This window comes from Salmo trutta, chromosome 40 (assembly GCF_901001165.1).
Source record: "Salmo trutta chromosome 40, fSalTru1.1, whole genome shotgun sequence".
In the NCBI taxonomy this organism is placed as follows: Eukaryota; Metazoa; Chordata; class Actinopteri; order Salmoniformes; family Salmonidae; genus Salmo; species Salmo trutta.
The window spans coordinates 17,530,219-17,544,323 of NC_042996.1; the positions used below are offsets into that span (position 1 = coordinate 17,530,219).

General features: G+C 45.2%; 1 protein-coding gene across 4 annotated transcripts in view; it reads left to right on the plus strand.

Annotated features, from left to right (window-relative positions):
- Positions 1-12,344, plus strand: part of LOC115180603 (pleckstrin homology domain-containing family A member 5) — a 174,484-nt gene extending 162,140 nt beyond the window's left edge. For all 4 annotated transcript variants that reach the window (XM_029742822.1, XM_029742823.1, XM_029742825.1 and 1 more), the window contains 13 exons: positions 1,342-1,407; positions 1,654-1,734; positions 3,626-3,775; positions 3,965-4,066; positions 4,181-4,333; positions 5,435-5,573; positions 5,820-5,953; positions 6,216-6,416; positions 6,606-7,229; positions 8,218-8,369; positions 8,572-8,738; positions 10,270-10,398; positions 10,993-12,344. In XM_029742822.1, the coding sequence (XP_029598682.1) occupies positions 1,342-1,407; positions 1,654-1,734; positions 3,626-3,775; positions 3,965-4,066; positions 4,181-4,333; positions 5,435-5,573; positions 5,820-5,953; positions 6,216-6,416; positions 6,606-7,229; positions 8,218-8,369; positions 8,572-8,738; positions 10,270-10,358 (2,058 nt within the window). In that variant the 3' untranslated portion in view covers positions 10,359-10,398; positions 10,993-12,344. The remainder of the gene's footprint in view (positions 1-1,341; positions 1,408-1,653; positions 1,735-3,625; positions 3,776-3,964; positions 4,067-4,180; positions 4,334-5,434; positions 5,574-5,819; positions 5,954-6,215; positions 6,417-6,605; positions 7,230-8,217; positions 8,370-8,571; positions 8,739-10,269; positions 10,399-10,992) is intronic.
- Positions 12,345-14,105: the final 1,761 nt, after the last annotated feature.

Genomic DNA, 14,105 nt, shown 5'->3' on the forward strand with positions numbered 1-14,105 from the left:
AAATTGTCCTGGAAGGAGTACTGTGTGGGGTCCATAGTCTGGCCTTTCCACTGTGCTATGTTATCACTTTATTACAGGTATGACTTCAGCCCTGCTCTCTTAAACCTCCCCCTCATTAGCCATCCTGGGGTTGAAAATCACCTGCCTGCTCCTTAACTGAAGTAGTCAGGAGTGTGAGGATGGCTGGTTTTCCCAGCTGTGTGTGTGTGCGCGGTATGTGTGACTGTGTGCGGTAATGTGTGTGCCTCCGTGAGGGCCAGATTTAGCCCAGGTCTTTTAGAGGTTTTCATTAGTCAAGCTCCAGCCATGACAGAGTGTACCGGGGGACAGTAATGAAGAGTGCACAGAGGGGACGGTAATTAGTGTGGCACAGGGCAGAGCTGCCAGCACAGAGTACTATACATCCAGCCTAGCCAACCACTACAGCAGCCCTCTAGCCTCTCTTAAGGGTGTGTGTGTGTGTGTGTGTGTGTGTGTGTGTGTGTGTGTGTGTGTGTGTGTGTGTGTGTGTGTGTGTGTGTGTGTGTGTTAGAACATCCTCCTCTAGTCTCTGGTGACCTCCTGATGCCAGCTTCCTGTCCTCTTCATAGCTTCTTCACACCCCTGGAGCCTCCATCAGTAGGACTGTTATCAATGATGCTACTGAGGTGGAAAACACAATCTGATTTCCCAGCAGAGGGGGCTGACACTCCTTATTATGAAATGGACATTTGGGCTGAGAAGTTGTATCCGAAGTGCTGTTAAGTCATGAGAAGGTCACTGAAATTGCATGGAGAGCTCTATCATTTCACCATCCCTCTCTCTCTCTCTCTCTCTCTCTTCTCTCTCTTCTCTCTGGGCTTCATTGACCCTGTGGACAACTCTTGTAAGGACACAGATATTTACCACGAAAACCACATCACAAATGAATAACCAGACCATGGGTGCATCTCAATACTCTTGTGGCCTCCTCTCCTCGTGTCATCTCTTTCATCTGCACTGATCGGAAGACACGGGATGGCTGTAAGCAATATGGTGGATACCTACTAGAAATGTGCTTTCACCTGTCCAGTTCTTTAACAAGGAGACAAGTAGACTATTGAGAAGCACCCCATGTCATGGGCCTGTATTACAGGTTGTTTTGCGGTCCCCTGACTGTGGCTGTTTTCACACAGGCAGCCCAATTCTGATATGTTTTTCCACTAATAAGGTCTTTTGACCAATCACATCAGATCTTTTCAAATCAGATCTTTTTCAGAGCAGATCTGATTGGTCAGAAGACCATTTAGTGAAAAGAAGATCACAATTGGGCTGCCTGTGTAAACACAGCATGTGTGTCTCTAAGGATGTCTGGTGTTTCAGATAAGCCCTGAGGACTACAAAGACAACTCCTACAGCCACCAGAGGCCAGAGGACATCGACATAGACGTAAGACCAAGTCCTTTTATTATTGTCTTGTCTAGGTAGAGGGAAAGTATTCCTTTCCCTTTGCCCGTATCCTCTAGTCTAGACACACAGCAGTTGGCTTCCTAGACATAGATCGAAAGATTCAATTAATAGAATAGCACACTGGTCAGCTTCCTGGAAAAATCCTAATTCAATGCATAATTCTTACCAACGTGTGTGTGCGCGTGTGTGTGTGCGTGTGTGTGCGTGCGCGCGCGTGTGTTTCAGACTAAGCTGAGCAGACTGTGTGAGCAGGACCAAGTGGTGAGAACACAGGAGGAGAAACTACAGCAACTACACAGAGAGAAGGTAACTACTGTACACAGACTTTCACCTGACAACTTGCTTCACAAACACACACACTGGGCTATCTGAGGCCGGAGCAGACCTTTATCACACAGAGGGAGAGAAGGAGAGAGAGTGCCGAGACTGAAGGAGGTAATGTGCCTTCACAAAGTATTCACATCCCTTGACATTTTCCACATTTTGTTACAGCCTGAATTTACTATTGATTAAATTGAGATTTTTTTGGTCACTTGGTTACACACAATACCCCATAATTTCAAAGTAGAATTACGTTTTTAGGCACTTTTAAAAATTAATAAAAAATGAAAAGCTGAAATGTCTTGAGTCAATAAGTATTCAACCCCTTGGTTATGGGAAGCCTAAATAAGTTAAGGAGTAAAAATCTGCTTAACAAGTCACATAATAAGTTGCATGGACTTAATAATAGTGTTTAACATGATTTTTTTCATGACTACCTCATCTCTGTACCCCACACCTACAATTAACTGTAAGGTCCCTCAGTCGAGTAGTGAATTTCAAACACAGATTCAACCACAAAGACCAGGGAGGTTTTCCAATGCCTCGCAAAGATGGACACCTATTGGTAGATGGGTAAAAAAAAAATAACAAAGCAGACATTGAATATCCCTTTGAGCATGGTGAAGTTATTAATTACACTTTGGATGGTGTATCAATACACCTATTCACTACAAAGATACAGGCGTCCTTCCTAACTCAGTTACCGGAGAGGAAGGAAACGACTTGGGGATGTCCCCGTGAGGCCAATGGTTTTTTTAAAACAGTTAGAGTTTAATGGCTGTGATGGGAGAAAACTGAGGATGGATCAACATTGCAGTTACTCCACAATACTAACCTAAATGACAGACTGAAAAGACAGAAGCCTGTACAGAATAAAATATTCCAAAACATGCATCCTGTTTACTACAAGTAGTACTGCAAACAAATGTGGCAATTCACTTTTTCTCCTGAATACAAAGTGTTATCCAATACAATACATTATTGAGTACCACTCTCCATGTTTCCAAGCATAGTGGTGGCTGCATCATGTTATGGGTATGCTTGTGCTTGTAATCATTGAGGACTGGGGAGTTTTTCCAGGATAAAAAAGAAACTGAATGGAGCTAAGCAAAGGCAAAATCCTAGAGAAAATCCTGGTTCAATCTGCTTTCCACCAGACACTGGGAGATGAATTCACCTTTCAGCAGGACAATAACCTAAAACACAAGGCCAAATCTACACTGGGGTTGCTTACCAAGAAGACCATGATTGTTCCTGAGTGGCCGATTTACAGTTTTGACTTTAATCTGCTTGAAAATCTATTACAAGACCTGAAAATGGTTGTCTAGCAATGATCAACAACCAATTTGACAGAGCTTGAAGAATTTTGAAGAGAGACCTAAAGACCCAGAAAGACTTACAGCTGTAATCGCTGAAAAAGGTGATTCTAAAAAGTATTGACTCAGGGGTGTGAATACTTATGTAAATGAGATATTGTGTGTAAACAGGTGACTTTTTTTTTGTTTTATCCATTTTGAATTCAGGCTGTAACAAAATAATATGTGGAATACGTCAAGGGGTATGAATACTTTGTCATGGTCTCTCCAATGCTACCAACCCTCCTCTGCCTGGCTTGTACCACAGTGTATAGACTAGCTAGCAAACTCACAGCTGGGAACTAACTCTCTCCCTCTCAGACAGCAGCTCTAGCCTGCCCCCTAGGGTCCTTGGAGTGGCGGTACACACTTTTGATGGTGGAGATGCTATGATAATGTTTGGTTGGTTCTTTGCCTGTGGTTCTGTTTGTGTTTCTGTGTGTAGTCGTCAGACAAATGTTAGCTGTAGATGTTGTGCTGACCTGTGTCGTTGTCTTCTTCTTCTTCCTGTCTCTCTGCAGCACACCCTGGAGACGGCTTTGCTGTCTGCCAGTCAGGAGATAGAGCAGAGCTCTGACAACCCAGCGGCCGTACAGAGCCTTATACAGCAGAGAGACGTACTGCAGAATGGACTGCTCAGTACCTGTAGAGAACTGGCACGGGTCAACACTGTGAGTTCATATGTATACTCACACACACACACACACACACACACACACACACACACACACACACACACACACACACACACTGATCAGCACCTGTCAAGATCTCTCCATGGTCAATGCTGTGAGTCAGTCCATAAACACACTCGCACCCACACACAGGCTGTCTAGTAGTGACACCCTCTCGTCTCTCAGGAGTTGGAGCGGTCGTGGAGGGAGTATGATAAAATGGAGTCTGGCGTCTCTCTGGCCAAAACAAACCTTTTGGAACAGCTAGAGGCCCTGGGCAGCCCACAGGTAAGACTCTCTCTCTCTCTCTCTCTCTCTCTCTCTCTCAACCACTCACACACATGCAAACATGCATTTGCAAGATGGAGAGTGTTTTTAATCATTTTCTGTCGCTATGAGCAGACAGAACCTCCCAGCCAGCAGCATGTCCAGATCCAGAAGGAGCTGTGGAGGATCCAGGATGTGATGGAGGCTCTGGCCAAGAACAAACCCCAGAGGACCACTGACACTGGTTTCCTTGGTTCCAAACCCATCTCAAACCTACAGAAGAACGAGGTGAGTCTCACTTCTACTCTATGGATAAAGAAAAACACCAGATAAATACTGTATATAATCTGTGCATGGAGTCTTTGTGAACTGATTTAGAGCTGTCCGCAGCCTACATGTGAAACGGATGTGAGCCAGACAGCTCCACTCAATACCACAGGAGACTGTGCTGATCTGTCTAATACTCTTGTGTGGCTTACTGTTGTCCCAAGAGTGTCTCAACAACAACAACTTTCTATCTATCCTCTCCTCATGCGGCAGCCGGTGACCTTGTTCCGGTCACTCTGTTCTCTTACGGAGGGTGACCGTCAGCCCCCCCGCCCGCCCCTCCCCCAGTCATACGGCTCAACAGAGCGCCCTCCCGCTGTACCCCCCCTTCCCTCCCCCTCGGGCGCCCGTCCGCCACCACACACAAGCAAGCACGGCCAGAGGAACGGAACACACAGCAGTGTAAGACACGCTGACCCGTCACGTCTGACCCTTCAACCCCTGTCCTTTGTGCTTCATCATCGCTACTTGCCCTTAAGCACAGATCTAGGATCTGTTTAACTTCACCAAATTCTAATCTTAACCTTTAGGGCGAGGTGATACAAAACTGATCATAGGTCAGTGTCTAGGGGCAGCTTTATCCTACTCTGTACAAAACCAGTACAAGTTGACCCCTGACCCTCTACCTTCACCCTCCCCATACATGGTTCATCTCTCATCGCCAACTTGGGTCACCGTTGTGACTCTTTCATTTGCTCTGAATCATTTGTCATTTGTTTTACCATTTGTAGACATTCAGGTTTTTCCCTGCCTCTTACCCTGGAGTGTTGAGTTTGACATGTTCATTCCTTTGGTTCATCATCTGTTTGCTCTTCAGTTTGGCTTGTTCTTCTTTCCTTGGAAGCGTGTGTGATTCCACCCCAGTTGTCATTCTGACTGTGTCTGAGTGCTGTGCTGCGGTGTGACTACTCTTAGTGTTTAGAGTGTCAGTTAACCGTTTCCTGCTCCGTTTTAAATTTCCCTCGACCATCCATCGGTCACATCCATCGTGACCGCTTTCTGACCTGCGGGTGTTTCCTATGTGTGTACCTCTCAGTATGCTGACTCTCTGTCCCTCTACAGCAAGGCCCAGACTACCGTCTGTATAAGAGTGAGCCAGAGCTGACCACTGTGGCCGAGGAGGTGGACGATAACAACGGAGAGGACAATGACAGACTACAGACAGGGCTGACCACTGACAAGGAGCCTCCGGCCACTAAAGGTCAGTCACTGTCTGTCAACAATGTCCAGTTTGGTCACGCTGCCTCCTCTGTTTCAAGCTGGATACGTGCTAGGGTCAAAACTATTGTAATTCAGTGAATTCAAGAAGTAATTATAAATTCCATAGGTCAACTTATAAAGAATATTATAAGTATGAATTATAAAGGGCTTATAAGTACTCTATTAACTGAATATAAAAAATTCAACACCCCTAATGGCATTGTAACTGACTTCGTCCCCCTCCCAGTCCCATTAGGAGTACCAGTCTACCCAGTGGGTATCGTGCCCCCCAGGACCAAATCCCCCATGAGCCCCCCAGAGTCCTGCACCATCGCCTCCTACGTCACCCTGAGGAAGAGCAAGAAGCCTGACCCCAGGACTGTAAGTGTGACTCAGCACTTTAGGGAATAGCAGGGGAACAGAACTAGAAACTGACCCTAGAAAACATATTAGAAACTGTTTTTTGATAGACAGGACAGCACTGATTTTGGATTCTGAAGTGCTACTGTTGCTATTCGTTCCCTGCCGTTTCTACCACCTCAAGAGCTGGAGAAGGACATAATATGTCACCAGGCAGATAAAACATTCTCGGCGTAATAATAATCCAACGTGACTGATCCCTGCTCCGCTGCTCCCCCTGTAGGAGCGTCCTCACAGTGCCGTGGAGCAGACGTGCGGACCGGGGGAGAGGGAGAGCGGCAGAGCCAGGATGAGTGTAGAGGAGCAGCTGGAGAGGATCAGGAGACACCAGCAGGCCTCGCTCAGGGAGAAGAAGAGAAGTAGCAGCAGTATTTCCCCCTCACGCTCTCCATCCTTCTCCAAGGAGAACCCCTTCATTACACAGGTAAGTCCTCCTCGGTTTGGTGTGTGTGTGTGTTTGATAGGACTTGATGTGTTCATGATGACAGAGAAAGGTGGGGGGGGTGTGCATGTGTCTGTGCGTGTGTTGATAAACCATGTTTCACAGCATTGAACGTGGTTGTGTACACACTGTAAAACGGAGTTATTCATTTGGCATGTGTGTCTACTGCAGGTCAGGCTGGAGGTGTTCTCCACAGACACCCAGGAGCTGGAGGCAGCACTGCAAGACCTGGAGGAGGTCAGAGACCGAGTTACAGAGCAGCTGGAGAGGGACAGGACTGCAGCAGTGGAGCTGGAGAGGGACAGAGGTGCAGAACTGGAGCTGGAGAGAGACAGGGCTGCAGCAGCTGCTGAAGAAGAAATGGAGAGGGGTCGAGCTGCAATAGAAAAGCTAGAGCGAGACATGACTGAGGTGGCTGCAGTGGTGGAGCAGGAGATGGCCAGGACTGCTGTGGCTGTAGAAGAGGAGATGGCCAGGACTGCTGTGGCTGTCGAAGAGGAGTTGGACAGGGCTGCAGAATTGGAACTGGAGAGAGACCGGGCCGCAGTGGCAGCAGCTGCAGAAGAATTGGAGAGGGCTAGAGCTGCAGCTGAAGAACTAGTCAGAGAGAGGACTGCAGTGTCTTCAGAAGAGGCGTTAGATGTTGACAAGGCTGCATTGGTGGAGCTGGAGATGGAAATCACTGTGGTGGAGGAGATCAGCTACAGAGCTGAGGAGGTGGATGTCATCCCTGTCCCCAGGCTGAGTGAGGAGCAGCCACAGCCCCGGACGGAGAGCTCCAACATGGACACAGAGGTAAGAGAGTGTCCCTACTCACACAGACCACCAGAGAACAGAATATGTATGGCAGACAATATCATTTGATATGTATGTTTATGACTAGTAGGAGCGGTGACTGAGTCAGCATGGTGTACTGTAACTCTCTGTATAAATAAGAAAGATTCATACCGAGGATGCACCGAGCACTCTGTTCCTTAACTGAAAAATGAATGTTTTCAAAGAGAGTATTCAGAGATAGAGGAAAGACTTGTACAAGTACAAATTTATATCTAATCCAATAACGTTGAGCTAAGAGTGTTTCAGGGTTTTAGGGAGTAAATGGCTGTGTTGTGTTGGCAGCCTGGTCTCCGTGTTAATGTCCTTTAATCTGATCTGGGAGGCTTTGTGGGCGTGAGGAGGATCCAGGCTGGATTTAGGGGTTTATCTCTGGGCCTCAGCCCAGCCGTGGTGACTCACACTGGGCTAGAGAGAGAGAGACCTCCCAAAGCTGGCCTGAGCTCCACGGAATCTCATGATCTGATGATGCAGTTGGCTCAATTAATGTCCTCTAATTTAGTAGCCCAGTTTAAAAATAATATGGCGAAAGCTGCTTAAGACCATTGGTTATCACCATGTGTCTTATACCAATGTGTCTCAACTCCAGTCCTTGTGGATCCTCAACAGTACACATTTTTTCCTTGTAGCCCCGGGCAAACGTCGCTGATTCAACTCATGGATGGCTTGATGATTAGTTGACAATTTGAATCAGGTGTGCTTGTCAGGGGTTAGAATTTAAAAAAATGACTGCTGGAGTTACTCAAGGACCGGAGTGGTGCCTTACACCTACCCGGTTTGTTCAGATCCCCAAACATCGAAGAGGTAGCCGCTAGGGATTGACATTAGACCACCAAGACGGTGTTCAGTAGGGCAAAAATAAGAGCTCTGTTTCAAAACATATTTTCCTGTTTGGTACCTCCTGAACACAGCCCAGACTACAGTCTATCTCACTGTCCGTGTGTTGCAGGTGTCAGAGACCCAGATGATGGTGATATCAGATCAGGGTGTGAAGCCCCTGTATGTACAGTACCTGATCCCTGGACAACATCGACAGCAGGGGGAGAGGGAGGCAGAGAGGAGAAACACCCACACTCCCAACACCTTCATTCCCCACAACAGGTGAGACTAGCCGGGCCTCACCAGGACATATCTTAGCCTCTCTGGATCGATAGCAACGTTGAACCTGTCTGAATACTTTAAAACCATCCCTTCCTTCATCCAACTGTATTTAGATCAGTGACTACCTCATTAAAGGCAGTAAGGAAGGATGCATTTGTAAGTATTGGAATAAGGCCTGAATGTGAAGGTGTGACTGTGCCAGTTTGCCAGCTGCTGTGTCAGAAGCACTGACTCCTGAACCTGAGAAGGATGTGATGCAGAGTGAGGTGATGCAAGGGGAGGCCCCGGAGCATGAGACCCAGGGGAACAACATTGACATATCCTATGAACTACCAGTAGAGGGAGCTAAACTCAACAACCTGATGGCAGGTAAGAGAACACAGTTAGAAAGAAGATTGCTTTGTTAATGATGATTGATTGATGGACTGATTGATTGATTGACATATAACTAATAAATGTCAAAGCACTTACGTACAGTACCAGTCAAAGTTTGGACACCTACTCATTCAAGGGTTTTTCTGTATTTGTACTATTTTTCTACATTGTAGAGTAATAGTGAAGACATCAAAACTATTAAATAGCACATCTTTGCAGAATCTTGGCTTTCTCTCAACCAGCTTCATGAGGAATGCTTTTCCAACAGTCTTGAAGGAGTTCCCACGTATGCTGAACACTTGTTGGCTGCTTTTCCTTCACTCTGCAGTTCAACTCATCCCAAACCATCTCAATTGGGTTGAGGTTGGGTGATTGTGGAGGCCAAGTCATCTGATGCAGCACTCCATCACTCTCCTTCTTGGTCTAATAGCCCTTACACAGCCTGGAGGTGTGTTTTGGGTCACTGTCCTGTTGAAAAACAAACGATAGTCCCACTAAGTCCAAACCAGATGGGATGGCGTATCGCTGCAGAATCCTGTTGTAGCCATGCTGGTTAAGTGCCTTGAATTCTAAATAAATCACAGACAGTGTCACCAGCAAAGCACCACCACACCACCTCCATGCTTCACGGTGGGAACCATACATGCAGAGAGCATCCGTTCACCTACTCTGCATCTCACAAAGACACGACGGTTGAAACCAAAAATCTCAAATTTGGACTCAGACCAAAGGACAGATTTCCACCAGTCCAATGTCCATTGCCTGTGTTTCTTGGTCCATGCAAGTTATTCTTGTTATTGGTGTCCTTTAGTAGTGGTTTCATTGCAGCAATTCGACCATGAAGGCCTGATTCACACAGTTTCCACTGAGCAGTTGATGTTGAGATGTGTCTGTTACTTGAACTCTGTGAAGCATTTATTTGGGTTGCAATTTCTGAGGCTGGTAACTCTAATGAACTTATCCTCTGCAGCAGAGGTAACTCTGGGTCTTCCTTTCCTGTGGCGGTCCTCATGAGAGCCAGTTTCATCATAGCACTTGATGGATTTTGAGACTGCACTTGAAGAAACTTTCAAAGTTCTTGAAATGTTCCCGCATCGACTGACCTTCATGTCTTAAAGTAATGATGGACTGTCGTTTCGCTTTGATTATTTGAGCTGTTCTTGCCATAATATGAAGTTGGTCTTTTACCAGGTATACAGAAGAGAAGGAAAGAAATTCCACTAATTTACTTTTAACAAGGCACACCTGTTAATTGAAATGCATTCCAGGTGACTACCTCATGAAGCTGGTTGAGAGATTGTGCAAAGCTGGAAAACGGTGGCTACTTTGAAGAATCTCAAATATAAAATATATTTTGATTTGTTTAACACTTTTTTGGTTACTACATGATTCCATATGTGTTATTTCATAGTTTTGATGTCTTCATTATTATTCTACAATGTAGAAAATGGTAAAAATAAAGAAAAACCCTTGAGTGAGTAGGTGTGTCCAAACTTTTGACTGGTACTGTGTGTGTGGTTTGCAGTGAAAAGCCTGCCCTTTCCGCCCAAGTCCTCCTCCTCTCCCGCATCTCCTCCTCAACTCACTGACGGATCCCACTTCATGTGTGTGTAGACGTGTCGAGGAGGTGCTTCTTTGAACTGAACTACACTCAGTAAGAGACTTCTCTGTCCTTACCTACAAACTTTGACCTTTATCAAATCAAATGTTATGCACCGAATACAACAGGTAGACCTTATAGTGAAATGCTTACTTACAAGCCCTAACCAACAATGCAGTTTAAAAAAATGTAAAAGTCAACAACAAAAAATACGAATAACAAATAAAAGTATCAGATAATTAAATAGCAGCAGTAAAATAACAATAGCGAGGCTATATACAGGGGGTACCGGTACAGAGTCAATGTACAGTGTCACCGGTTAGTTGAGGTAATTGAAGTAATATGTACTGTAGGTAGAGTTAATAACTCTACCCATCAACCCCCTAACCTCAACTTCAGGATCCAATGCTCAGCCCTCAGAGATCTACCCTCCAATCGACACAGATCTTACCAGCAGGCAACATCACACCAGCCATTTAAACACAGCCATAATTTGTCATCTCAGCGAAAAGCACCATCTAGTCATGTCAGCGTAAACATTTTCTCCACATTTTTTGTTGTAGACATTGTGGCTTGTGACCTCTGCTATATTTGTGTGTGCTCATCTCTCTCTTGACCTCTTCCCTCTCTTTTCACGTATCCCTGTAGCCCAGACATTGACCTTGGTGAGCAGTGACTCATAAGCGATGCCAGCCTGGAGACCCAAGATGGCATCCTACAGAGCCATGATGGCACCAGCCAGCCTGCACAGAGCATGCCCAGTATCTCTCTGTATGTATAGAAACAACTGTAGCCAGACAGACAGAAAGAGTAGATCCACAGGCCTGCTCGTATTACTTACTGCCGGCCTACACAATAACTGTGATGCAAAACTTTTTCATTCACACAGAGATATCAGAGGACAAGATAGTATTACCAGAGTGATAATTGATGACGATTATTATTATTACAGGTATTATGATGGTCTGTTATTTTGGACATGTTCTGTGAGGATGTCTTGAGTGTCTTCGAGCTGAGCACTGCTGTGAAAAGGAGAGGACTGTACAGCTGTAAATAAGAGCACTAGAGGAGTCTCACACTGGGAAGATCTCAATTGCATACTACTTGCGTCCGGTCTCCTCGTCTCCTTCTCAAATCCCACTGGAGGAGAAGGTCAGAGGGGAAGGATATCTGGCTTTCTCATCTAATGGGTTTTGAGAAGGAGACAAGGATCTGAGGACGGGAGGAGTATGCATTTGAGGTCTTCCCACAATCACACACTATTGAGAGGGCGAAGCACCAAATCTACACACACTAAGGCAGTGCTTTACTTTAACCACACGGGGGCGCCATATGCTCTTGTCTTTTTTACTGGTTTTACTCCCATTTAAGTTTTTAACCTGAGGCCCTAAACGTTTCATTTTCCACATATTTTACACCGCACATTCCCTCATTGTTCAAAGAAGTTGTTAATATATACATATATAAAACATATAGAATGAAGTAACTATACAATGGATTTATACTTCAATAAGGTGCCACCCTATTGCTGCTGTTGGACAGAGTTTAAATATTTTATAAAGGTTGTGTTTATTTATGTCGGGATGATCGGGATCTGGTCGCCGCTGACAACCACACGTAAATGTCCTGGGTTAGAATCGATCTGCTTCTCTGTTTTTTTTCTTTCTACGGCTGAGATATATTTAAAGTAAAATATAGAAGAGAGAGAAAATAGTTTTATGAGATTAGGGTTGTGTGTTAGATTCTGGTCTGGTTGTGTGGAGTCCTGGACAGAGAGAAGAGAATAGCACATGTATAAGCAATAAGCAGGCATTTTGTTCCTCCAGGACATTAAAATATAATGTACATAAATGTAAAGTTTCATTGTGTAAATGATGTACACCATAGAAAGAGCAGAGCAGAAATTATAAGTATGAGGTTATTATTATTAGAGTTAATATGCAAAATGTTCATATCTCATCTGTTTTATATCATGTGAAATAAATGTTGATGTTCTTAAATGCTGTGGTGGGGGTTTGTTACGACACAAGCTAAGTATTTACATTTGTTTTAAACATTGGGAGATAGAAGGAATTCCATTTCCAATGCTTCCTGCTGTTTTGGTTTTATCATGTTACAAATATGATTTCCTGGTCACTGATATGATCGAAGCTCTGATGGTGCTGAAGACGAGACATTGACAAACTTTAAAGGTCAAGAAGCTCTTTTCTGCGTCCGTTGAGGGACTGGGACTCTGGCCTTCAACTGGAGGTGTAACCTACAGGCCAATAGCTCATATCCACTTGGTAAATGAATGATCTCTGCTCTGGACAATGCCACTGTCAAGACTAGACGCAGCCAATCCACTCAGGTCATCGACACAGTAAGGTCAGTCACCTCCATTCTCACCCTCTTTCCCCATCCTTCCACCTTCTTCCCTTCCCCCTCCCTCCTTTCATGCTGGACACACATGAGTAGCTATGTTAATGATGCTGTGAATCTTTTGTGGTCCCGGCCTGTAGCACACTGTGGAGACGTGGGCCTGGTTCCATTCCACTAGTTCCTACCCTTTCCATGCCTCCTACCCTATAGTTCCTAATCCCTACCACCTTACGTATTTAGAATTTTATTAGGATCCCCATTAGCTACTCTTCTTGGGGTCCACTGAATATCAGTCAGTGCAGACATTCCATCAAGTTTCAGCAATGGAGTCCAACATGGACTGGACATTGGAATGGTCTCTTGAATGGCAATGCCTGTACTTGGAAGAGTCCTTTACATGTGGTCATGAACTCCTACCTTACTTGTACAACAGAATAAGGCCTGGAGGTCATGAAGAAAAGAAAATATCTACTTTGATGAATTTGCATAAAAATATAGGCTTTATACAAAAACATAATTACACATATGCTAGGCCTACTAATAGAGTGGAGCACCGGTATGGTGGTAAGAATTGTCTACATTTATGACTGAAATGTGTTAATGGGTGATTTACATAATTTGAAGTGAAATGTCAGGGCTAATGTTCTGTTTCCTGGAACACTTTATTTTTTATGTTTATTGAATACCCAAAACATACAACAGCTACACCATACCAGTCATCCAATAGACTCCCATTCAGAGCGACACACAGAAGCATCCAGAGTCAATGCCCTGCTCAAGGGCACTTTGACAGGTCTCCCACCAGGCCAAAAAACGTGAACGCGAACCCTCCAAGATCCCCCCACAGTTCCCCAGTAGCTGTCCCTCAACCGTTCGTGACCCCCCCCCCCCCCCCCCCCCCCCTCCAATGGACATCAACGACAACTAAAATCATAACAGCAATGCTAACTGTATATGTATGTGTGTGTGTGTTCTTGTATGCGTTTATTTGAATGAGTGTGTGTGTGTATGCATGTGTACAAACACCTGCACGGCCTCAGCCTCAGGCAAACCGTTGTTGTGCCGAAAATCTCCCCCCTGCCAGAATTCTCCCCCCTTCCCGTTCTTCATTGCTGGGACTTGCTTGCTAGTTGAGATTTCTGCTCTTCACTCCGTTGTCAGTTTAGCCTACATTTCACTGTTCTTAGTAGCAGAAAGCATTTTTGTATGCAGTTTTCGATTTGGCTATTTGTTTCAAGTGTATGTGGCGGTTCTTGCTTGTATGGCGCCCTGGGGGGGTCAGCGCCCGCCCCCGGTACCGCCGCGGTCAGTGGTTGCCCATGTCGCCGGTACCTAAATCCGCTAATGATTTGTATTAGTCTATAAATAAATCTCTTTGCCAAAATTCGTCATCTCTCCCA